General features: G+C 41.6%; 1 protein-coding gene across 1 annotated transcript in view; it reads left to right on the top strand.

Annotated features, from left to right (window-relative positions):
• The first annotated feature begins 1185 nt into the window (after positions 1–1185).
• The window catches only part of LOC126267084 (peptide transporter family 1-like), a 212669-nt gene continuing 188196 nt past the window's right edge, over positions 1186–25658 (top strand). Inside the window, exon 1 of the mRNA XM_049971947.1 lies at positions 1186–1353. Coding sequence (XP_049827904.1) covers positions 1320–1353 — 34 coding nt within the window. The 5' untranslated portion in view covers positions 1186–1319. The remainder of the gene's footprint in view (positions 1354–25658) is intronic.

The following is a 25658-nucleotide window of genomic DNA, read 5'->3' as shown; positions in this document are numbered from 1 at the left end:
AAGACTGTCGGAAATCTTCCGATTTCACCACTTGGCAGATCATTTTCTAGTGTCCACAGCTCTACTGGTTATCTTCAAATAACAAAATGACGATATGTAAACTCAGTTGGCAACAGTGTACTACAAATACCAAAACAACGAAATGCCAACATACAAAACAGAAACGCTACGAACTTACGCACCAACCAAATATGGTTCAAATGGCTCTGAGCACTATGGGACTTAACATCTGAGGTCATCAGTCCCCTAGAACTGAGAACTACTTAAACCTAACTAACCTAAGGATATCACACACATCCATGCCCGAGGCAGCATTCGAACTTGCGACCGTAGCGGTCGCGCGGTTACAGACTGAAGCGCCTAGAACCGCTCGGCCACACCAGCCGGTCAACCAAATATAAACGGTAGCATAACACCTTTGTAGTCGCGTCCGGAGATTAAAACCAGGGTACGATAAAATTAGTTTTGTAAGCTACGCTGCATTTCGTACAGGATCACTAGTATGACACTGTTTATCATCTCCCCGACAATTCTCACGTTCTCTTTTAGCATTTGATTCATATCTTCTACGAGTTAAATTGTTTGCATTAAGCCTTCATTGTATTATTGGCATGGTTAGTGTAGGGTTCCTCTGGCTCGAAGCAAAAGATTGTCTTTTGTTAATAGCTTTTAATTGTAATTTCCTGTTCAGTCATTCATATCGATGACTTTATTTTTCTTCTCATTTTGATTTTGGTCCTCAAACACTCTACAGAAATCATTGACTTGCTCAAAATTAATCATACAAAAATGGTTCAAATGGCTCTGAGCACTATGGGAATTAACATGTGAGGTCATCAGTCCCCTAGAACTTAGAACTACTTAAACATAACTAACCTAACGACATCTCACACATCCATGACCGAGGCAGGATTCGAACCTGCGATCGTAGCGGTCGCGTAGTTCCAGACTGAAGCGCCTAGAACCTCTCGGTCACAGCGGCCGGCTCGTACAGGAAAACGAATAGCGGCATTTGCATACGTTTTGTTGCTCACCAGAAGTTGCTACTCTCGTAAACACTGCTGTACGAACATTAATAGGTGATGCAATTACCGCGTGTATGTGGCGTCCGGATCAAAGCGATGCGAGTCCGCGATAAGTTCCAGTGTCTATGTTGCGTCAAACAATTGCGTACTGAGTGGTCGCAAGTGTATAGCGGCGCGACGTTTGAGGTCAGCCGTAATCAGCACCGCTTCGATGGTCAGTGATTGATAGGTGCACCCGATAAGCCGATATATAACAGCTCAGTAGCACCTGCGCGGCTTTCGTCAGTACCAGCCATGGACAGCGCCAAACACTCGGACGACGGCGACAGTAAGTACATAACTCGGCAGATTCTGTATTGTGGCTTTGTTCGACTCCAGGAAGGGATAGCCACTCCACAAGAACCAGACCTATACGATATAGAACGAGAATCTCCGCCATATCTTTCGTATAAGAAAAATGTTCAGACTGTAATTAAGGTAATGGTCTTATGTAAGAAACACAGTCCCAAAGAGAAAAGAAACCAATAAAATTAGTGGTGTTTCTTTGAACCAGCCTTATCTCGTAGTTACTGCCTCCAGAGTCGTTACGAACTTCAGACGTAAGAATGTGCCCTTCGGCAACAGTGTTGATTATTATAAATTTCATTACAGCAAGCAATCATAATATTTTCATTTAAAACTCAGTAAAAAGGGTGTAATTGGAAGAAATCGTCTTCAGATAGCTGAGAATAGAATTTTTCTCATCAGTTTGTGCTTATTTTTTGCTTCTATCATCACATGTTTCCGGCGGATTACTTCATGTCAAAGTCAATTAATAACGTGAGGTAAAAACTTCGATCCGTTTTCTCGGGTCCATATTTCGATATATATGCCCTCCGCTCTTAAATTATTTTTTTCACTTGTTTCTATGTGAAAAACGAAATGAAATAGTACACGAAGATATATATTTCGATATATATGCCCTCCGCTCTTAAATTATTTTTTTCACTTGTTTCTATGTGAAAAACGAAATGAAATAGTACACGAAGATAAATTAGGATTTTTATGCGTAGCAAACGAAAGAAAAATCCTTCATTATTAAGCAAATATTACGGATGTTCACACAAAGACTGGGATCAGTATTCATGATACAGTCGAAGCAACAATGGGCATCGAGATACAAAGCATTAGAAATGCAAGCAGAAAAGTGTGCATAATTCAGCCAGTGGTGAAGTCATTTCTTAGACAGGAGTCAGACTCAATATATTCTGGGTATTGAATATGGAGAGCTACTGTCGCTCAAGTACAAGTGAGTAGAAAAATTTGTATCTAAAAGAACAATTGTAGATGGGAGATACCCACCTTGACACACAGAAGAAAATCAGGAAGCTCCTTAAGAAGCAGCACAACAGATACAAAACAAGGCAGGCATAAATCCGCACACAGACAAATGTTATTTGATGCGAGGTCGGCTACTGGAAGGACAAAGCAAAAAGACTTCACTAAGTACTCTAGGGGTGGGGTTGGGGTTGTTTTGGGGAAGGAGACCAGACAGCGAGGTCATCGGTCTCATCGGATTAGGGAAGGGCGGGGAAGGAAGTCGGCGGTGCCCTTTCAAAGGAACCATCCCGGCATTTGCCTAGAGCGACTTAGAGAAATCACGGAAAACCTAAATCAGGATGGCCAGACGCGGGACTGAACCGTATCTTCCAGAATGCGAGTCCAGTGTGCTAGCCACTGCGCCACCTAGCTCGGTAAGTGCTGTAGGAATATATTATCACAGAACATGTTGAAACGTTCCTCCACGTCCGTTTTCTCAGAGCTTTTGCAGCGTCTGGTGAAGACACGGCCACAAACTCTTGACACTGTGTGATGCGCGAGACAGATTGCTCAGCAGACTTCCTCCGAAACGTTAATTGGTGGACCTTTATAATTTTCACATACTGACAAGGTAAATAAAGATCGCCAGCCACACTTTGACCGGTGAGACATGGTTAAAATTGTCACTTCTTCTATACTAGTAATCAGTACCGTGCAGCAATCCGACTGCTTCCAAAAATCCCTCAAATCCGACCACTGTATTGGACAGCAAACAACGCAATCACTGTACCGTCACCAAGCGCTTCCTACCATCTCCTTTGTACATCACATAGTGTCAAAATCTACAGATCACACACAAGAACTCCACACTTCAAATTTATATTAGAGCAAAATGCAATTTATTATCTTCTAACATTCAAGTCTGCTTCGTTTGTTAGACGACCCTAAAGCTGGTTCCTGCGTGGACTGTTGGGCGGCCGTTTCTAAAGCAGTTCGTGTAGATTCGCTACACCACAACAGCCGCCTTGTATACAGACTGTTGAATAAGACGGTTCCCACTTCCTCACACGGGATACCATTTCAAACACCGACACACGACCTCCACAGTGCTCAAAGCTAGCCTCCTACATCCCATGAGGGCTGATGGCCGCTTCCTGTATCCTCCGAGCTGCCAATAGATTCACGAAATTATTTTAACGAGGAGATTTTTCGGCCAGTCAGCCTTCAGGGCAGAAAGTAGGCACTTCGATTGGAAATTTTCTGTTAACGCCCCTAGTACCTCTGTAAGCTGTTTCTGTCTGCCAAAATTGCCAGCAGTTTGTTACCAGAAGAAAGTATTAACAAACACTAGACACCTACTCGCCTATGAAAACAGTCGAGCCAGGCTTCCTCGCTTCAGCCAGACTAGGAGAATCCTGCGATTTATTCCAGGCTGGTCAATAGCTGCAGTTCCGCGTACACCGGCAAACTGGCGCAGGCGGCCGTTCGCAAGAGCGACTAATTTAGCCAACGTGCTCGACTCGGAAATGATACGTTACAGAGTCCCAGAAACACGAGGAATATCAATCGTATTGTAAGGATATGGCCTACATAGGAAGCGAAATAGAAAATAGTAAAACAAAAGCCGAATTTTCGAATGTTCCTCAGCAAAGAAAAATCAAGGCATGGTTCCTTAATTCAACGATCACACTGATGATGAATCACAGTAGAAATCGGTGCTAGTAGCACTGGAAAGCAACTTAAAACGCTAAAACTCAGTAAGGCGTCAGGAGCCGAAGGAGTCCGTCTAGTTTTGAAGGGTGAAAACGAATTTCGTCGATTAACTTTCGGTAGTTGTGCACGAATATGTTCCGAGTGGTCTCTAGTGATTCGTTACAAAGTAATAGCATTTCGTCTATATATCAATCCCATTTATCTTTGAATCTCTACTACACAGAAATTATCTGCACAATAGTGCAAATGTCGATTGTATGCGCTGTGTGTCTCGTTTGGGAAGAAACTTGTTCTATTTATTCGCGTTACTTGTTGTTGATAACACTAATGCCTCCTTTACTCTTCATGCTTACGCTCAGTACTGATCGGTTCTGTCTCTGGTTTGCTTTCCGGAGTTGTGAACTGTCCGTTAACAGTGATACATGACAATACGGGCAGAGTTGCTGATGAAGAATTGGCAAATAGCACTACTTGTACAGGTTTATTTAGTGCAATGGAAGAATGGTAAAGTAACACCTTGCTCTAATGTTCTCGAAGTACCAGCAACCACATCACATTACTCTGTTTTGTGTTGTACATTTTGATGAGTGCATAGTAAAAGGTATTTCACTATTGTTGCGTTATTTTCAGAGAAACATAGGTTGTAGAGATAAGAAACCGAATTAATCATAATAATATTATTACTTTGTAAACAATCACCACAGTCCAAGGGTACTTTGTACCTAAATACTCAGAGAATGTTCCTGAACAGCCTCCAGTGGGTTACTATCTCGAGTGGAGTACTTCTGCTCTTGACCGTAATTTACCGCAGATCCTTTGGGCAGAAGTACATTCCTCATGATCGGAAAGAGCAAAGATCGCAACCATCCACAACTCAACTCGCCCTCTTCATACATTATAAATGGTTCAAATGGCTCTGAGCACAATGCGACTTAACTTCTGAGGTCCTCAGTCGCCTAGAACTTAGGCCTAATTAAACCTAAGTAACTCGCCTAGAACTTAGGCCTAATTAAACCTAAGTAACCTAAGGACATACACACATCCATGACCGAGGCAAGATTCGAACCTGCGACCGTAGCGGTCGCTCGGCTCCAGATTGTAGCGCCTAGAACCGCACGGCCACTCCGGCCGGCTCATACATTATATCCTAGGTGCTACGCATTGAGAGAACCAGGTTGATTTGATGTTACTAAAATTTCGAAAAGCTCGCCTTCCTTCGGATTACTAACTATAATAATCGGTGGTGGATATAGGCTTTGTATATCGACATTTCCTTCTATCGTCTTGGGTTGATCTTGGTGGGTTTTCTCAGTTTGTTTGTTTCTTCTCAGGGAGACCATGTTTATTGTGACTTCTGGTAGCCTTACATTGATGACAGTGAGGTTGTAGGCCGTGGTTTAGCACCACATCGACGTCTTCTAAAAAATACACTATATGATCAAAAGTATCCGTACATCCCCATAAGATACAGAATTGACCATTAGATGCAATGAGAGGCGGATCCGCCAGTATAAAAGAAAGCAGGGAGTATTGTGTTGTCAGAAGACAAGCGGTAACAGCTGAATCGGTCGCTCAGGAGAGCTCACTGACATTGACTTCGAACGTGCGTTAGTAACTGGATGTCACCTGAGAAATGAGTCCACCAGGGATAGCTGCCCAGGTCGATTGTTGGTGATGTGGTTGCGCGAAAAAACAACCATAGCTAAACCATATCAGGTAGACTTAAGGTCTGGTAGGGGCTCGGGTTGAGACCTCTACTGTTGTCCGGATCACGGAGCACAAAGTGCGGTGGAGCAAGCCAGTCGGCACGCTGTGCGTAGTGACACAACATTAGCGAAACAAGAATTTATTGATTACACTTTAGAATCGTATTTTCTCCTTTGTGTTGTTGCTCAGGTCGGCAGTGGTGCAGCGCACACTGTCTTCGAACTTACTGATGCTGTCTCAGCGAACAGCGGCGGACGTCGTCCTCGGCGACCAGCTTACGTAATCTCGGTATCAGGCAGGTGACAGGCCTCGGGAGCGAACGGCATAGCCTATATGACAGACATCGCTGATCTGCATTACCAGAGCAATCTCGTTGACGTCGAAAGGGGTGTGCTCAAGTAACCTTCCAGCAGCTCTGCATGGTGTGGGGATGGTCTGCAGCTCTTGAACCAAGAAAGGCTGGAAATGTCGATGACTGCTTTTAGGTACCAGTTGGGGACAGCAGCGGTTAGCGCAACCCCTGAGTTCTGCGACGTATGGACAGTGCGTCAAGCACCATCAATTCGGCTCAGCAAGCCATACGTATTAGTTTCCACGTCTTCTCAGTAGTGATTACAGGTCGGCAGCTCATAGCGACAGTGTTCTGTAGACCAAGCAGGTATTGTCACGAATGCGGAAATCGTCTGGGCGAATGGTAGCAGCGCATCTCAGGCTCGGCCCCGTGGCTGGTGTACTGCAACGTAAAGGTTCACGCGAACTCTCGGAAGCGTCAGTATTAATTACTACTGGTCTGAGACAGTGGTGTAACGTTGGCCCGTCGATCACTGAATGTGGCCTTCTTTTCCGGGTTCATCGGTGGTTTTCACCACGTTCTACAGGGTGTCCGAAAAGTCTTTCCCTGATTACGTAAATTGATAACTCAGGCTAGAAGTAAGATACAAATATGGAACTGGTGTCTAATTGTTTACAAACTATCAAAGATTTTTTCACACATCAGTAAACTTCCACATGAGTACCCTTGGTAGCATGTAGCACATCTAGGCGATATTCAGTTTCCGTCCACAAATTAGCCAACATCACTGGAGGGATCGATTCAACGACTGTGGTTATCCGTTGCCGCAGGGTTTCCAGATCTGGTACACGTGTTCGGCAGACCTCGTTCTTGACACAAACCTATAAAAAGAAGTCTAATGGGGTTATGTCAGGAGAGTGTGGAGGTCAATCACGACCAGGAAAGGTCATATCGAGACAGGAACGGATGTCCAAACTCCAATGAGGTGGTGCACCGTCTTGCTGAAACAAAACATCGGAGTGATACAGAAGCAGCTGAGGAACAGCATACAGTTGCAACATGTCCAGATACACTGCAGATGTGATGGTACCCTCAGCGAAGAAGAATGGCACGATAATTTGATTGTACAATAGCGCGCACCCAACATTTACCTTTGGACTGCCTCTGGTGCACTCCATGACCTCGCCAGGGGTTTTGAACCCCAAATTATGGCGACTCACTACTCCACTGACAAAAAGGGTCGCTTTGTCGGAAAAGGCAATTCTTCTGACATAACCATCATCGTCTTCAATACGTGACAGCATTTCGACCGCAAAGTCATATCGACGTGTACTGTCATTGGGCAACAATGGAAGTGGAAGTTTACTGATGTGTAAAAAAAACTTTGATAGTTTGTAAACAATTAGACACCAATTTCATATTTGTATCTTACTTCTAGCCTGAGTCATCAATTTATGTAATCAGGGAAAGACTTTTCGGACACCTTGTTTCCCAAGAACAGCCTTTAGGGCTTCACCTCGTTGCTTTTCCTACATATCAGCAGGCTCACAGGTGTTCCTAAATCCAACTGTGTTGTTACAATGACGTGATAGCTTCTTCTCGCTGAGATAATGTTGCTGATTTTATAACTCCTTTTTGCTCGCGTGAGGTGAGGCAATCTCTTCCGGGTTTGTTCCATTTTCCGCAATGTCGGCTTTGTGTGTTTGTCGTTTTGATTGCGACACGGGGCTTTGGCCTGGTTTGCCCTGGCTTGGTGCTGGCTGGAGAGGACTTTGAGAAAATTTCATATTTTTCCCTAATAGATTTGTGTCGCGTAATGGCAGTGATGAACAGGAACCTTCGACCGCTGCAAAGGGTGGTTGTAAAAAGTCGCAGAAAACAGCGGAACGAAATATTCTTGAGTCCAAAATGCTACGAGAAGTCCAACTAGCACAATAACTGTGCGTAGGAAGTTAAAAGAAGAGGTCGCAGTGGTCGAGCAACTCATCATAAAGTTTCTGTAGTCAGTGCTAAGTGACGCTTGAATTGGTGTAAAGAGCGATGTCACTGGACAGTGGATGATTGGAAATGAGTGATTAATCATGCTGTACCATCTATCAGTCCGATGAAATGGTTGGAGTTTTGCGAATGCCTGGAGAAAGTTACCTGCCACAATGAGTAGTGCCGACAGTGAAGCACACAGAAGATTTTACGGTGTAGAGCTGTTTCTCGTGGTTAGGGGTTCCCCTTATCGCTCTTGAGAAAACGATAAATGCGGAAGGATACAAACACTTCTTACAGCGTTGTGTACAGCGTTCAGTGGAGGAACAGTCTGGAGATAATGATTGTTTGTATCAGCGTGACAGGATCCTTTCATCAAGGAAAATTTGTGAGATAATGGCTTGCATACAGTAACACTCCTTGAATGGACTGTTTTGCACAAGAACCCAAAAGAACACCTCTGGGATGAGTTACAACGTCGACATCGCTCTAGACTCCAGTATCAAAGATCACTGCCTTCTCTGGTTTTAGCTCGTGGGGAAGAATGGGATGGCATTGCTCCAAGGACATTGACATACCTCCCTGAACGTGTCCCCATCAGAGCCGGGCTAGTCATAAATGAGAAGGGTGGACACATCCCATCATCCAGTATCAATGTCCATTAATAGCTGCCGCGATATTTCTATTCAGGCAGTGAACATAAAGGTACGTTGTGTGTAACAGGGAGGGAGGGAGAGAGAGAGACTGGAAAAATGACGCCGTACTGTTCGCGAGAATACTCTTAAAAAAACTTAAAGTACAATCTTTCACGGCAGAAACTACAAGTATTCTTCATCCCACTATACGTCACACTTGTAGAAACGGCGCAGGTAAAAATAGGAAGAGGCGTGTAAGCAGCCAAACTGCCGTGCTCTGGTGGTGAATGGAACGGTTAGAAATCTTATGATATGTACTACATAAAAAAGTGCACTCTGTTCCGTTTTTCATGGTGATTCAGAAAGAATAGATGCAGGTATTCCGATAATACACACTTAAAGACAATATTTAATGACCCGTATAGATTTCTTAATTATAAAAGATCAGGTTGAATCATGGAACGGACTCGGTTGAACTATTTAAGATTTTATCAGTTTCCTTTTTATGTAAATGGTCGCATAAGGACACTTCCACCACCTTGTATGTTCATAGTCTTTTCTTTTGGGAAGGGAGGAGAGGGAGAGATGGTACATGTGCTGTTCCTGTTTCTCCTGTTGGCGTAGCGACCTGATTTGCGAATTCGTCTAGCTTGTTGTTAAAGGTACTTTTAAGTTTTCTTCTTGACAACCATTAGCATGCTGCTAGAGTTTAGAAAACTTCTTTACAGAGGCTTCGAAAAACTCTGAGTTTTGCAACTTTTTTTAAAGTGCACTGATTTTCGAATGTAGCGTTTTGTTTGTACCTCATGAAAGCTAAGTTTTCTTTTGTTGTCGCGCGTGTTTGTTTTCAATTTTACCACGAGAGTGCTGGTAAATTCGAAATTTGAAAAGTACGAGGGCTATCCACAAAGTACATTACGTTTTGGAATTAAAAATAAATTAAGTATTGGATTTTTTAAATTATATACAGCTGAAAGCCACACTTAAATACTACTTTTCTACATAGTTGCCACTTAAATTAAGGCACTTATCGTAGCGATGGACGAGCTTGGAAGTTCCTTCGTCGTAAAATTCTGCCGCCTGCGCCTTCGTCACATTTTAGGTACCGTGTTGGAGCTAGTTATTTCATACGTAACAGTCCTTTAAAGAGACAGTACATGCACAAGACCAGAACGTCCTCTTTACTCTAATGAGTCTCTGGCACAACAACTAGAGAAAGCTAGTGTGGTCAGCTCATTGCTCGAAAAAAAAACAACTGATTAACAAAACCTCATAATCCATCTTCTCTTTCGTGTCGTAACATCCGTCAACTCGTAAGTGTTACCGTCATGTCTGAGCTCGCGCTTATAACCGGACCGTACGGCCTTCCCCTCACCGATTTGATTCGTATTGACAGGGTGTGGAGTGCATGACTAGGAATTTAACATGTGTAAATAAGGCGATGCAACTCTCGATCGTTTTCCAGAAAATCGAGTCTAAAAATTTTAGTCTGCTTATGTACTTCGAATGGTCGCTAATCTGTAATGAGTTTGCAGCCAAGCGAGTAAACGTTTAGTTTCATAATCGCGAGGTATCTGTATCGAATCTCGCTGCTGGTACTACTTTTTAAGAGTTATTTGGACCAATGCTATTCTTCGATATGCGCTGTACGCTGCAAAGGTGTGTGGCGACTGAGAACCGTTTATGAATGTAAACCAAGTTTTTTTTTTTTTTCAATAGACACATTGACAAAAACCGTGGAAACGAAATATTCGGCGTTCATTACGTCTGCTGTATGTCGTGATAATTATTGTTTTTTTATGTTTCCACAGTCAATATCATCCTGATTCGTGCAGTGCTGCATAAGTTATATGTTATACTTGTCACAAATGTAGATATAATAATATAAATAAAATGACTCTACTGATTTGAATATTTTCGTGTATCCTTTTTTCATTTCCAGTCTACTTACGAAAAAAAAATTTTCTCCTTTCTTCCTGTTAAAATTTACGAAAATAATAAATAAATGATTAAATATTGATACTTTTCACGATCATAATAAATCTGTTGTTAAAATTACGTGAAGATGAAAAAAAAGATACCTCGTGCTTATGAAACTACATACTTACTCACTCGTCTGCGTCCCTACAAAGCATACAGAATAAGGACGCAGTTAATTTTCATAAGCGATTTCCTCAAAACTGTTGAAAGTCGCCGGCTGTTGTGGCCGTGCGGTTCTAGGCGCTTCAATCTGGAACCGCGCGACCGCTACGGTCGAAGGTTCAAATCCTGCCTCGAGCATGGATGAGTGTGATGTCCTTAGGTTAGTTACGTTTAACTAGCTCTAAGTTCTAGGCGACTGATGACCTCAGAAGTTAAGTCGCATAGTGCTCAGAGCCATTTGAACCATTTTTTTTAATCGACCCGTGATACGGAAGCTCTAGATTTGCAATATAACAAGGAGATACCGGAAACTTGAAATACATAGCGACACACACACACAGGTAGGCCTACGGTTCGCTATAGACGTATTAAGTAAAGACAACTGCTGTTTATTTTTTTAGTGTCTCTCTCTCTCTCTTTTTTTTTGTTGAAAGTCGCGTCTTCTTGTTTACCTGTGCTGAAGTCCTAGTCGTGCACTACATATCCTGTCGAAATGAATCATATCGATGACATGAAGTTCGTATGATCCCCTCGTTAGTCACAGAAACTGCAGATCATGTGTTCCATTGCAGAATTTCAAACGGACGACTAACTTGAAAAATGATATAGATTGCCTTTCTTGCCCCGTTGTTCGCTTAACTACTGTGCGGCAATAATTTGTACGAGGGTTGATTTCAGGTTGGTTCTGTCAATGTTTTTACTTGTCCTTACTTATATAATACGTTTTCGGAAGCTGTCTTTGTTTACCACAGCGTTATTTGCAGAATACCACCGCGAGTAATGGTTCTGCGTCATTGCGGCGCCCATATTATCTCTACTACTTCGTAGCAACAACTGCAGCCCAACATAATTTACTTGTTCATTATTCATCATCTTTATCAATTAGAGTCTGACATCCACTGGCGGATGAAGGGAAGCTGTAGACTTTTTCATGCGTTACTATTTCCAACGGTACCCATCCATGCCGCTAATGTACGATTTCTAACGTAATGTAACAGTCTTCCATTAGGTGTCGCTTGTGTCTTATCTTATCTCCTGGGATCCAGGACTGAACGTCCTTGCTTTATCAAGCATCTACTCGGCCCATGCCCTGCTCACCTCCATTTCATTTTTTAAAAAAATCAGCATTACGTCTTTCACTCCAGTATGTCCTCTCATCGATTTCTTTGTTTTGCTGTGTTTCCAAGTAGTTCACTACATCATCTTATTGACTATTCGCTGTGAAACCATCACACATTTTTAGTGACTTTCTTATTAAAAGTCGATGTCACATTGCCATAGATAAGACTTATAATACACACTAATAACATGTCTTTCGTTTTAGACTTTGGAAATTTGCATTTTAAAACTTATAATTTACCAAAAAGACATTATGTCTGATATTCTCTTCTGTGAATTTTTATCGATGTCCATTCTGACCTCTTCCGTTTGTTTCACTGGTTATTAAAGACAAATGAGTGAAGTTTGTTAGCAAATATTAAGTGGCTTGCATTGCTTTATACTGCAGATGACGAAGCACAGGTGGAGAGGAGCATGATTATAAAGCTGCAAACATTATATAGTATGAAAAGTGATGTTACTTAGCTTATCTCTCGTATGTAGTCAGCTCGAAGTTTCTTTCATTTGTCTGCTCATTGTCGATTTGGATAAGTGCTTACTTTCCAAGAAGAGATCCGGTCTTTTCCGTTTTATGCATTAAATTGTATTATAAAACCTTGTGGAGAGTTCTCATTTTCGTTATTTATTGCTTCCGCCAGAAATCTCAGCAAATCACACTCAAACATATAACAAAACAGAACTGTTAATATAGTATATCACTTCCCCAACCACAGAATAGCAAGAAAAGTCTCCAACACTACGCCGTTAACAAGCGCCAAAAGTTAGGAGCTAACAACCAAAGATGTGAATCAGTGCAAAGATATTACAAGACAGCGATGTAGACATTCAGAGAAAGTCAAAGGAGATTAATAATATACTTTATATAAGTTTTAAAATTATCATAAAATTATAGAAATAATAATATCAATAATAATTTCAAAAATCTTTTTTAAGTTTGGATAAACCTGTTTAGCATAGCTTTTTCGAAATAATTCCTCATTACATTTTTCTTAATATTTCTGTGTCTGCAAAATAATGTTCTACAACTTCCGTAATTATAATCAAGAAACTAAGTCCTTCAGGGGCTCTCTTACACCTAAGCAAACTTACTCAGTTAAGTAAACATTACACGACCTACATGTAAAGATAATGGTAATGATAATAGATGACAATCTAAATAATAATGAATATTGGGGATTTAAGAAATGCCAGCCTAATTAACATTAAATAATTTCGTCTTTACTTTGGAATGAATATAAAACACAATATCCAACGGGACTTAACAGATAGATCGATATATATAAAAATAGCACACACTTATTCACTATTTTATATTTTTATTTTGTGAAGATATTACATGAGCGATCTTGGTGGCATCAAAACAACCAATTAAGTCCTCGGGTACAGATTGGCACAAAATTAATTTACGACAGCGCTTGTGATAAATGCTTTTGTCAATTACTTTTGTTTCCTAGCAACTAACTTTCAGTACACATTTCTGACAGACGTAATCAAGTGTTTTTCGCAGACAGAGTTTCCGTTTCACTCCCTGGATTATCTGATAATGCTATATCTACGTATCGCTTAATCTTCGTATTACTGCTAACCGGAGGATTATGTAGGAGTGTCACTTGAGAATAAATTAGTGTATTTGAACTACTCTTATATTTCCATTCCTCAATAGGCTAAAACAATCAAATTTCTTGTGTATTACCATTATGTGTTATTACGAAGTGTTGTCAGCTACTATCTGGCTTTTATGCCTTTACATATACATTTTTAATCACCAGGCATACCATTTATGTAATAACACTCTGGCTACGTAGTACATACACTAAACGTCATAAGAAATACAAGAAATAAATGTTTATGATGCTTGGATAACCCGAACGGATGTTATATAACGTAAACACTACAGTGGGAGGAAAGCAACCAAAGGCTACGCTACAGATACTTAGGATCTATTTATTTATTGTTTGGCGTAAACGCCTGGGCATTTATGGTACATCGGACATTTAAATTAGTCCAGAAGAGGAGCTAAGAAAACAAGGACATAAGGTTTTATGTACATTAGTCATAAACTACGAGGTGTAATTACAAAATAACTGGAGTGCTGGTGTCACAGAGTAAGAACGACCAATAGCTGTGAGGCGTGAAGCCTTCTCAGTTGAATACCCCATCTCCGGTATATGCAGAGAAATCAGTACGGCCATGCTTTCGTTTGTGTAAGGCCTGTTATTTTGTTTTGCCGCAAAATAGTAAGTGTAATCGAAGTGTAATCAAGGCTCCCACATTCGATTACATGCCCTGGACCCAGGGTGAGAGAAGCCGCCCCCCCCCCCCTTTCCACTCTTCCCCTCTTCCACCCCCACCCCCCCCGCCACGTTTTACATCACGTGCTACATTATAATTGGATGGTTATTTCTTACCTAAGCTCTTTCCAGAATGTAATTTAAAAAAATACAGGGTATAATTACGGTTACTATTTTATTAGTCGAAAAGGTTAATTTACTTAAAAACGATCACAGCAATTACATCTACTTAACGAACTAAGACTAAAATAAAATTAATTAGAAAGAACTAATATTAGACCTATGTCAATCATAGATACTGGCTACAAAATAAGACTACTTAATAACACTGTTCCAGGCTTTCTTCAAACTAAAAAGATCAGGTACGGGTCGGAAAAGGCAAGAGTCTCGGACAATTAATTCTCAGTTGCTAAAACTGCCAATAGTTAATACGACTTTGACCTGTTGTGCTCCTTTACCAAGTTTTAAAGAGTTCGGCAGCTTACTAAAAGACTTTTTAACCGTACAGACTTACTGAAATCATAAAAAATGCCTAATTACAGAACACATCTGTCATGACAAAATCAAAACAGCTAAAGTTGTGCAGGCCTAATTCCATCTGCTTTGGGTTTCCTTTTGGGTACAAACTCTGGAGAAAGGTCAACTGTCCCGGCAACTATTTTTATTTCATTCAAAATGGTTTTCCATGTATGTAGTAGGGCCGGCATCTCGCTAAGTAAGTCTTTAATCAGTTGCACCTGTGCATCGAGGGAAATTCCTTTGTTCCCTATTATGATGTTTTACCGATCAATAGAGGCGAAGATCTACCAAAATAATGACATCAAGAGCCCTTTGGAAGGTTCAAAATACTTCTTGAGCCCCAGAATAGTATTTGTTGCTGATGTAAATAACGTGGGTACCCCACCCACCAGGAACTGGTCTAAAACATTGAGGATCGGAGGATAGTGCTTCAAAATCGGGCACACAGCTCATACTCTTTCGCTCCAACCAGTTTCACAAAGACTTTGCACAAAGAAAGGGACATGCTGTTTCATCGGTTTCCAAAGATCAGGGAGGAAGAGAACAAAAAATAAAAACTTACAACGTTCCCAAAAATTGTCACATCATAATTCACGAGTGTGTACAGTAGGTAGAAAAAGTGGCAGACATTCTTGACTTAACACCACTAGTGTGAACCCGTAGGTAGCCAAGGTCATAGCTCTGATCAGGACAATCCGGGAGTGGTACTCCCAAGAGTTCTAATATGGACAGTATTTCATCAGTTATGGCCTCGCCTTTTTTATCACTAATATTCATAAATTCAATAACTCTTTCACCAACTTCGAAAGCTTATTTTTCTATATTTTGAAATATGTAGCGCAAGAACGAGCATATGCTGCTCCTGGTGGAATATGTTAGGAGTTGAATCAACAACTATTCCATGGACGGAAAGACCTTTTCTTTGACACAAAACGGTTTTCAATAGTTTTTCGCCTCATAGAGAAATAAATTCATTCTGCAAGTACCATAATAGATAGCTAGCTTCACCTGTCATACTTTTGTTCGTCAGTTGGTTTTCTTTTTCTTTTACTCTGGATAGATGTTCACGAGTTACCCCCCCCCCCCCCCAAAAAAATCCATAAATCCATTGTGAACATCACCACTCTGAGTATTTGTCCTTTGGAAAGGTCAACCTCTATTACTTAAGAATAACGTTGTGTTCACAATTATTTATAGTATAGCTTTCCACCTTGTTACCGTCGACAACATGACCTTTCAGTGATGTTTGAAAAGTTTTCGATTCTAAGTAGTGTTTCCAATGCTCATGGCTTTTTTCATGCATTCGTATCAACCAGAGAAGTCTTTTGTAGGGTGTTTTTTGTGGAGAGAGCCCTTCCTCTCTAAGCTTACTCCGATCTGATTTAAAAATGCTGCAAAGTAAACAATGAATACTGTTTTTCGACTCACTCCACAGTAACCTTTCACGTGAAATTTTTTGCTTGGTCGGTTATTGGCTGTTTTCATATACAGCAATGTCTCACGGAAACGTTTCCCTGAGTGGTCGTTTGTAAATTATTTTCATGTGGTCTGAAACGCTTCGAAACCAGAATACGAAAATGCTAGTTCTTGCCGCAGTTCATCACCCATCGTTGGAGGATAAGTACCTGGATCGTCCAAACGTATTCGTATTATGAACAGGGTTAGCACATTTTACATTACTTTCTTGACATACAGGAAGAGAATCTCTGTCGTTTTCTATTTCCTCCATATCAATTAACTGTTCAGAACCCAAAGCATCTTGTATTTGTGTAATCTGTTTTACATCTTTTTTGCTCGGAAACCGACTGAACAACAGATCACGAAGGACGGCTATCTGGGACTGTTGTAGGTTCTGACATACTGTGAGGCTGAACTTGTAACTCTTCTTTTTCATGACACTGCAAAAATTTTGTTATAATCCGGCGAACTTTAGCTACTTTTTCTAATTGCTCTTCCTGCAGCTTTCTTCTTAAAGCTCCAGATTTATGTTTATAGCTCGACATCTTAACTTGTTGTTGTGTTACGTAATCTGAAATGAAACAATGCAGTTGAGCTTTTTTTCTTTATGATATAAATCTGCAGTTCTTAAATTAGATTATTAGTAATGGCGACTAGTAAGTTTTCATGTTCAAGAGTATTTTCACATAAAGAAAACTGCAGCAAAACGAATCGCATTTGTAAAAATAAATTAACCCGAAACTTAACCAAATAAGTGTTTCCGCTTTCAGCAGCAGGAGACAAAAATGACAGAATTCAGCCCACGTCACACAGACAGGTGGATTGGGTCTGATGAACAATGAAGTACGTCTGTTTTTAGAGCAAGGAGGAAGAAGGAAACGGCTAGATAAAGCTGCAAGGGAAGTTGGGGAAATATGGGGGAGGGGTTGGCTTGAAGTTTTACTACGCTAATACGCACATAAGTTCACACAACACACGCAATGACAATAAATAGCAGCACCAATTTTTATAACGTTTATCATAAATGGTTTATCATAGATATATAGTTTTAATTTGAGGTTGTGATTAACAGTAGAATCTTCTAAAATTTCATTGTATAAAATACACGCATCATAAAAAGCTGTGCATCACCTCGGTTCCCAGAACTCCTGCAGATAGACGTTGACTGCGGATATTGTATCACATACACATTCCCTTTGAATGTTCAGAGATGTCACTAAACTCGCCCAAATACGTAAACAACCGTACATAAGCAGCGCCCATTAGAAGGAGGGGGTCCGACAGCCGATCAGTTCCATTCATTCCACCAGGAAGGAGTAAGGTAGCACACGGCTCGTCTTATCTGTAGTTCAACCATGCCTAGACGGTCAATACCGCCCTTCGATCGCGTCCGCATTGTTACTTTGTGCCAGGAAGGGCTCTCCACAAGGAAAGTGTCCAGGCGCCTCGAAGTGAACCAAAGCGATGTTGTTCGGACATGGAGCAAATACAGAGAGACAAGAATTGGCGATGACATGCATCGCTCAGACTACCCAAGGGCTACTACTGCAGTGGGTAACCATTACCTACGGATTATGGCTGAAAGGAACCCTGACAGCAACGCCACCACTTTTTATAATGCTTTTCGTGGAGCCACAGGACGTCGTGTTACGAATCAAACTGTGCGCAATAGGCTGCATGATGCACAACTTCACTCCCGACGTCCACGGCGGAGTCCATCTTTGCTACCACGACACCATGCAGCGCGGTACAGATGGGCCCAACAACATGCCGAATGGACAGCTCATGATTGGCATCACGTTCTCTTCCTCGATGAGTGTCGCTTATGCCTTCAACCAGACAATCGACGGAGACGTATTTCGAGGCAACCCGGCCAGGCTGAACGCCTTAGACACACTGTCCAGCGAATGCAGCAAGGTGGAGGTTCCCTGCTGTTTTGGGATGGCATTATGTGGGACCGACGAACACCGCTGGTGGTGATGGAGGCGCCATAAGGACTGTACGATACGTGAATGCCAGCCTCCGACCAATAGTGCAACCATATCGGCAGCACATTGGCGAGTCATTCGTCTTAATGGACAACAATTCGCGACTCCATCGTGCACATCTCGTGAATGACTTCCTTCAGGATAACGACATCGCTCGACTAGACTGGACAGCATGTTCTCAAGACATGAACCCTATCGAACGTCTGGGATAGATTGAAAAGGGCTGTTTGTGAACGACGTGACCCACCAACCACTCTGAGGGATCCACGCCGAATCGCCGTTGAGGAGTGAGACAATCTGGACCAACAGTGCCTTGATGAACTTGTGAATAGTACGCCACGACGAATACAGGCATGCATCAATGCAAGAGGACGTTGTACCGGGTATTAGAGGTACCGGTGTGCACAGCAGTCTGGACCACCACTTCTGAAGGTCTCGCTGTATGGTGGTACAGCATGCAATGTGTGGTTTTCATGAGCAATAAAAAGTGCGGAAATGATATTTATCTCTATTCCAACTTTCTGTACAGGTTCCGGAACTCTCGGAACCGAGGTGATGCTAAAAATTTTTTGATGTGTGTATATTCAAAATATTTTTCTAGTTTGTATTAAATTACAGTAAACTAAATATTAAATTGTGTAGGACAGGGTCCGGGCCTCCTTCAATCCCGGACCGTGAGCCGAGGGGTCCACCCAACCCCATCCTAGTGGGAACGATGAGTGTACTAATAGAGCAACGAATCGTCGGAAGTTTCACATGAAACTTGCAAAAACGTATACTGAAAGCTATCTGTTACTAAAAGATGTACTGACGAATAATATTTGCCACGCATGCGAGTTTTGGAGTGGTTCAAGCGTTTGCAAGATGGCCGAGCAGACGTTGAAGATGACTCAAATCCGGGACACCCTTCAACGTCAAGAACGGATGAAAATGTTGAAAAAGTAGGTAATCTAACAACTAACCAGGTTAACATGAGAAAAGTGTGTGCGAAACTGGCGGCTAAAATTCTTAAGATCGAACAAAAGCAAGCTCGTGAAAATTGTTGTTCAGATACTTTGAATTTCAGTGAGAATGGTTCTAATTTCATGCAAAGAATGATAACGTGTGAGGAACGGTGGTTTTTGATTTACGATCCAGAGAGTAAGCGCCAATTCAGTCGTTGGAAGAGCCCTTCTACATTGAGAGCGAAAAAATCAAGTTTCAAAGCGGTGATGTTTTTTTTTTCCTATTCGTGGATTTTTCTACTTTAACTGGATTCCTGGAGGTCAAACTATTAATCAATGTTACTACCTTGACCTCTTGCTCAACTCCGTGAGAAAATAAGAAAGAATTGAGCCGAATTGTGGAAGAGAACATTATGGGTTCTGCATCAAGACAGCGAATCGCCTCATACAGTATAGTCTGTTAAGAGGTTTCTAGTGAAGTAAAGCCTCCCAATGTTAGCCCATCGACCTTATTCGCCTGACATAGCACCATATGAGTCTTATTTATTCCTCAAGTCAAATCTGCGTTAAAAGGAACAAGATTTCATTCCGCTGAAGCAGTGGAATAAAAAGCGATACGCGTCATCACAGAGGAAGATTTCCGGCACTGTTTCCATCAATTGGAAATTGCCATGGATGTTCTAGGGATAGAGGAGGAGAGTATACCTGGTGTAGACGTATGAAACCGGAATTTCCCTATACATTGTGCTATCCGTCAGCGTAGCGTCCGTGAGCCCGCGTCTGCAGCGCCGTCTGTTTCTTGTAACGGCTGACGACGAATGTCAACACACAGTAACCCAAGTTCCTTACATCGGTATCTGTTTCAAGCCCGTGAACATATCGAATTTTGCGCCTACGAACTACGATTTGAGGACAGCATTGGTTTTCTGTTATCATTTGAAGAAAACTGCTGCAGAATCGCCACGAATGCTTGTCGAAGCTTTCGGCGAACATGCTCTTGCGAAAACACAGTGTTTCGAGTGGTTCAAAAAATTCAAAAGTGGTGATTTTGACGCGAGAAACGACGAACGCGGAAAACCACCGAATAAGTTCGAATACTACGAATTGCAGGTCTTATTGAATGAAGATAATATTCATACTGAACAGGCGCTCGCGGAACAGCTGAATGTGACGCAGAAAGCCGTTTCTCTTCGTTTGAAAGCTATTGGAAAGGTGCCGAAAGTGAGAAAATGGGTTCCACATGAACTGAATGATAGACAGCAAGAGAATTGAAAGATCACTTGTGAAATGCTGCTCACCTGATACAAAAGAAAGTCGTTTCTCCATCGAATATTGATAGGTGATGAAAAATGGATATATTTTAAGAATCCTAAGCATCGTAACTCATGGGTGAATCCAGGCAAACCGTCGACATCCACTGCAAGACTAAATCGCTTAGGAAAGAAGATAATGCTCTGTATTTGATGGGATCATAAGGGCACCATCTATTATGAGCTGCTAAAACCTGGTGAAACAGTTAACACTGATCGCTACCAACAGAAATTTAAATCGAGCATCACGCGAAAAACGACCGGAATATGGAAAAAGGAAACACAAAGTCATATCGCTCCACGATAATGCCCCATCGCGCACAGCAAAACGGGCCAGGGAAACGATCGAATCGTTCAGTTGGGAAGTACTAGGGCATGCAGCTTATTCCCAGACTTGCCTCTGTCCGATTATCTGTTTGTATCACTGGAACACTCTTGCTGAACAGCGTTTCAATTCGTATGAAAATGTACGAAAATGACTCGCTGACGAGTTCGCTTCAAAAGAAGAACTTTTTTTTTTTTTTTTTTTTTTGGGCGTGGCATTCATAGCCTGCCCCAGTGGGAGAATTGTACGTATAAATAGCAATGATGATTATTTTGAATAAATTGTTTTTTATCAGTTTCAAATAACAGACATGTAGTTATTGAAAACAAATTCCTGTGTCATACTTCTACACCTGGTATCGGTGATGACAAGAATTAAATATGCATGTCTTTAAAATAAAATGTCTTGCAGCAATAGCCTCTTTATTTTTATAGCCGCACCTCGCGGGTGTAAAATATGCAGTAAACTGAACAGCGCGATGTGTGATGCAATGGACTGGAGTATGACTAGTAAAAGTGGTCTATGGAAGAGCCAATAAAAGGACCAATAATTGTACATTAAGATGAGCAATTGAATGGACATTAAAGTCAGCAATAAAAAGAACATCAAAATGAAAAATAAGATAAGCATCTGGGCTGAAAATACTTTGCATAAGGCGGATGATAAAACTTACTATGAGTGGATGTACGCCTAACTCATTTCCGTTAGGAATATTCAACACTGAAATATCGGTATTTTGCATATAGTCGCTTCCTCGTCGATTTAGCGGAGAATATCCTCATTTCTTATCTTACCAGCTCACCAAATTTTCAATATCCTTTTGTAGCAAAATTTATCAAACGCTTCAATTCTTTTTTTTCCTGATTTTCCCACAGTACGTCCCTGACGTGGGTTCAAAAATGGTTCAAATGGCTCTAAGCACTGTGGGACTTAACATCTGTGGTCATCAGTCCCCTAGACGTAGAACTACTTAAACCTAACTAACCTATGGACATCAAACACATCCATGCCGGAAGCAGGATTCGAACCTGCGACCGTAGCGATCACGCGATTCCAGACTGAAGCGCCTAGAACCGCACGGCACCACCAGCCGGCCCGAGACGTGGGAACGCCTTTTACAATCCTCTGAATGAAATGATGTGGCCCACCACGACTTCCTCTCCTGTGCAAATCTTTTTCGTCTCAGAGTAGCACTTGCAACATACATCCTCAATTATTTGCTGGATATATTACAGCCTTGTCTTGCCCTAAAAGTTTCACTCTTTATAACGTCCTCTAGTATCACATAAGTTATTCCATGATGTCTTTACAAATGTCTTATAACCCTCTCCGTTCTACTTGTCAGTGTTTTCCTCACACTCGTTTCCTCGTCGACTCTGAGGGGAATATCCTCATTTTTTACCTTACCAGCCCACCTAAATTTTAATTTCCTTCTGTGGCACCAAATATCAAACGCCTCGATTCTGTTCTTTCGTGGTGTTCTCACAGTACATGATTACTTTCACACAATGCCGTGCTACAAATTACTTCTTACCAAGTTGCAAAAATGAGATCTCTTCCTGTTTGTAGCCGAGTTGACGATTCTGTTTTTGCAAAGTTCATACTTTCTCCGTAATGCGTAAAAAATGGCGTCGTCGTGTCGGTTAATAGCCTGCCAACAATCTATCTTTCTCGTCGAGAAAATCTCAGAAATCATACGAGTGGTGATAATCATCTGTAGTTGTAAAGTAGTTCCTCATGGAACATCAAATACGAATTAGTTTCATAAAGATCGAGATTTTTAACTTGAATATCGAGGCATGTTTTTTCGTTGTTGTGAAACTAACGTTATCAGAGCTTCGTTTATCGCTATCGCCAGCTATTTTCCTCATTGGCATGCTTTGTTCTAACTTGCATGTCTTGCATCATTTTCACTTATCGCTACCGCTTGTGAAACTCCCATGCACCATTATGGACACTTGTCTGGTTCCAGCTCAGTGGACTACACCTATACTAACGGAAATGGATTGAGATATGCTTCGTATCACCAGTCCAAAATTTAGGAACCTGTCTGGGGATGTTCATCACATATGGGTGTTAAGTTATCAAACTTTCTTTGCATTGGGAACGATGATGTATACACAGGGTGGTCCATTGATCGTGACTAGGCCAAATATCTCACGAAATAAGAGCCAAACGAAAAAACTACAAAGAACGAAACTTGTCTAGCTCCAAGGGAGAAACCAAATAGCGCTATGGTTGGCCCGCTAGATGGCGCTGCCATAGGTCACCCTAACTAGATAGGCTACCCGTACTAGTTCTGGTGACGGAGCATAGAAGCCGTGACTGAATACGTTGCACATAACTTCAAACACATTTACACGTGTTATTATCCGTGTGACACTGCAGCCAGTACGGGCTTCTCATTTGTGGTCTCTCTCTCTCTCTCTCTCTCTCTCTCTCTCTCTGTAATCATGCAGCGCGAGGAAGCCAGTGTAGTAAGACGTAAGATTGAAACCAATGTTTACACATTAAAGAAACGGGAAGGTCTAAAAATCCAAGTATGGAGTACATTTCTGTTGGTTGTAGATGAAAACTGCTCCATATATTGTTTTTCCAGTCGGGAACCACTCATTTAAAGAAACACAGTTGCAAGAAACCTCACAAAGATGGTTTCTTTAGCCGTCCTTCCGTGATCTTAATATGCTTGAAATAAGTGAAGAGCAGGAAATTCTTAGCAATGTGCGACAAATCTGTGCTATGTACGCAGGTACAACATACAATCATTAACATTATCGTTTTTGCATAGTTATAGAGGAACGGGAATGTTGTGACTCGTATAATATTTCATTAACGTAAAACATCTCGTTTTTATGGGAACGGGGGTCGGGTTGTGTGGGAGGAGAGACCAAACAGCGAGGTCATCGGTCTCTTACGGGAACGTTTCGATGATTTCCATATCAGTTCTGTATTACTTGTCTCTTTTGTTTATTATCATACATCCTTCAAGTACTGTCATCACCACCCAGCAAGAGAGATCGTTTCAAGGAATGGAGGAACACCAGATCATCCGCAGCAGATGAAGTAGATCCACTTTAATGCACCCCGGAGATGACGATGACATCTTAAAGTGGTGGAGCAGACATGAAACATCTGCCAGATTTGGCTGCAGTTGCAAGACGGCAACAAGCGCACCTAGTGAAAGGTGCTTTAGTAAAGCCGGCATGTTGCTAACAAAGTGCCGCAGCCAATTAAATCCGGAACGCGTTAGTGATTTACTGCTGATCAACAATAACTATAATTTTGTTTATGTTGCAAACAATTGAAAAGTTTGACAAGTTACGTCAGTAAATGTTTAATTTTCTTTGTATGCTTTCTTTATGAGGATGGCTGTCTTCTAGATTACAGGGAAAGCACTTACTTATTGTTTCCTATAAATGAAAGTAAAAATATATCTTTGGTTTGGAAATGAGACTCGTCTTCCATCCGCGATTGTATTGAAATATCATTGTACTTTCCAGGTGCTTTATGAATTTAACTGTGTTACGTACCCGTTCTTGGAAACGTTACTTTTGTATTAAAAGAGAGAGAGGGAGAGAGAGATAAATACACTGTGTGTGTGTGTGTGTGTGTGAGAGAGAGAGAGAGAGAGAGAGAGAGAGAGAGACAAATACACTGTGTGTGTGTGTGTGTGTGTGTGTGTGTGTGTGTGTGAGAGAGAGAGAGAGAGAGAGAGAGAGAAAGAGAGAGAGAGAGAGAGAGGCGTTGGATTTGTACAGTACAGTGCAGCGAGCCGGGGCGAGGCGAGATGAGACGTCAGCGGTGACCGGTCATGCTCGGTTATCCGAGACATGGGCCGAGTACGTGACCGAGTCGAGTCGTATGGGGCCGGACACGAGCAACTCGGTCCTCCCGTCAACAGGCGAGCCGTGACCGGTCAAACATAGAGCGTTGCAGCACTCTAGAAAGCACACGTTCTGCAATCACACCCCAGATATGTTCTAGGAGTGATAAATTAGGAGACAAGGCCTGTCAGTCAAGAATCTGTACATTCATCAGGGTGTTTGTGGTACAGCTGCGTTATGGGGTCTTGCATTATTCTAGTGGGACAGGCCATTGATAACCTGGTCATCAAGGATGCGCCAACAGTTTTTACCTTTCTTGTCTCATACTAGCGAGCACTCAGCCTCTCTCCGACAACTACCAAATCACTCCTGTTGTCATATACAATAGCTCCCCACGCAGTGATTCCAGGAGTTGTTTAGTGATACGCCCGCTAAACCCGCCGGGCAGAACAGGTCATTTGGATGGTGGAAAGAGCCAAATAGGTTGCGGTCAGTTTCATCTTATGACTGTAATTTATTGTAATTTAATAACACTTTTACAACCAAAGTGGCACATAGCCGGACATTTAGCAAATGCAGCTCTTTCACGGCTGAAGGCCTCCAAACCAGAAATCTTAACAAGTCAGTAGGATGAAAATCCAATTAAGATAGCAATAAAACAATAAGAAAACATCACCGCAAAGTAAATAGAACAAACATATGCAAGGTGCAATACAAATGGCTGAAGGCCACAATTAAGTTTCAAACTTTTAAAATATGCTACTATAATCTTTTAAAGGCAGAAGCCCGCAATGTTTATGCTTGAAAGATAAATTAAGGAATTAATTTTGCAAATTTTTTAAAAAAGGGAAAATAACCATAAGCCTTAAATTTTAAACAGCTGAAAACAGATAATTAAACACCGCTAGCACTCAGAAGCGTCTACTAGGGGGTCGGTCTGCCCTCGTTCACTTAGGTGAGCCCAACTACACTTGATCCGTCGGAACCCAACCAAGAGACAGCCAGGGACCGACCGACACAACGACTTGCTTCCCATCAATCAGTACACGAGAACTCGAACAGAAAAGGTTACAAACGTGATAATCCA

The sequence above is a fragment of the Schistocerca gregaria genome, chromosome 4 (assembly GCF_023897955.1).
Source record: "Schistocerca gregaria isolate iqSchGreg1 chromosome 4, iqSchGreg1.2, whole genome shotgun sequence".
Classification (NCBI taxonomy): domain Eukaryota; kingdom Metazoa; phylum Arthropoda; class Insecta; order Orthoptera; family Acrididae; genus Schistocerca; species Schistocerca gregaria.
This window is presented reverse-complemented; position numbering and strand designations above follow the sequence as displayed.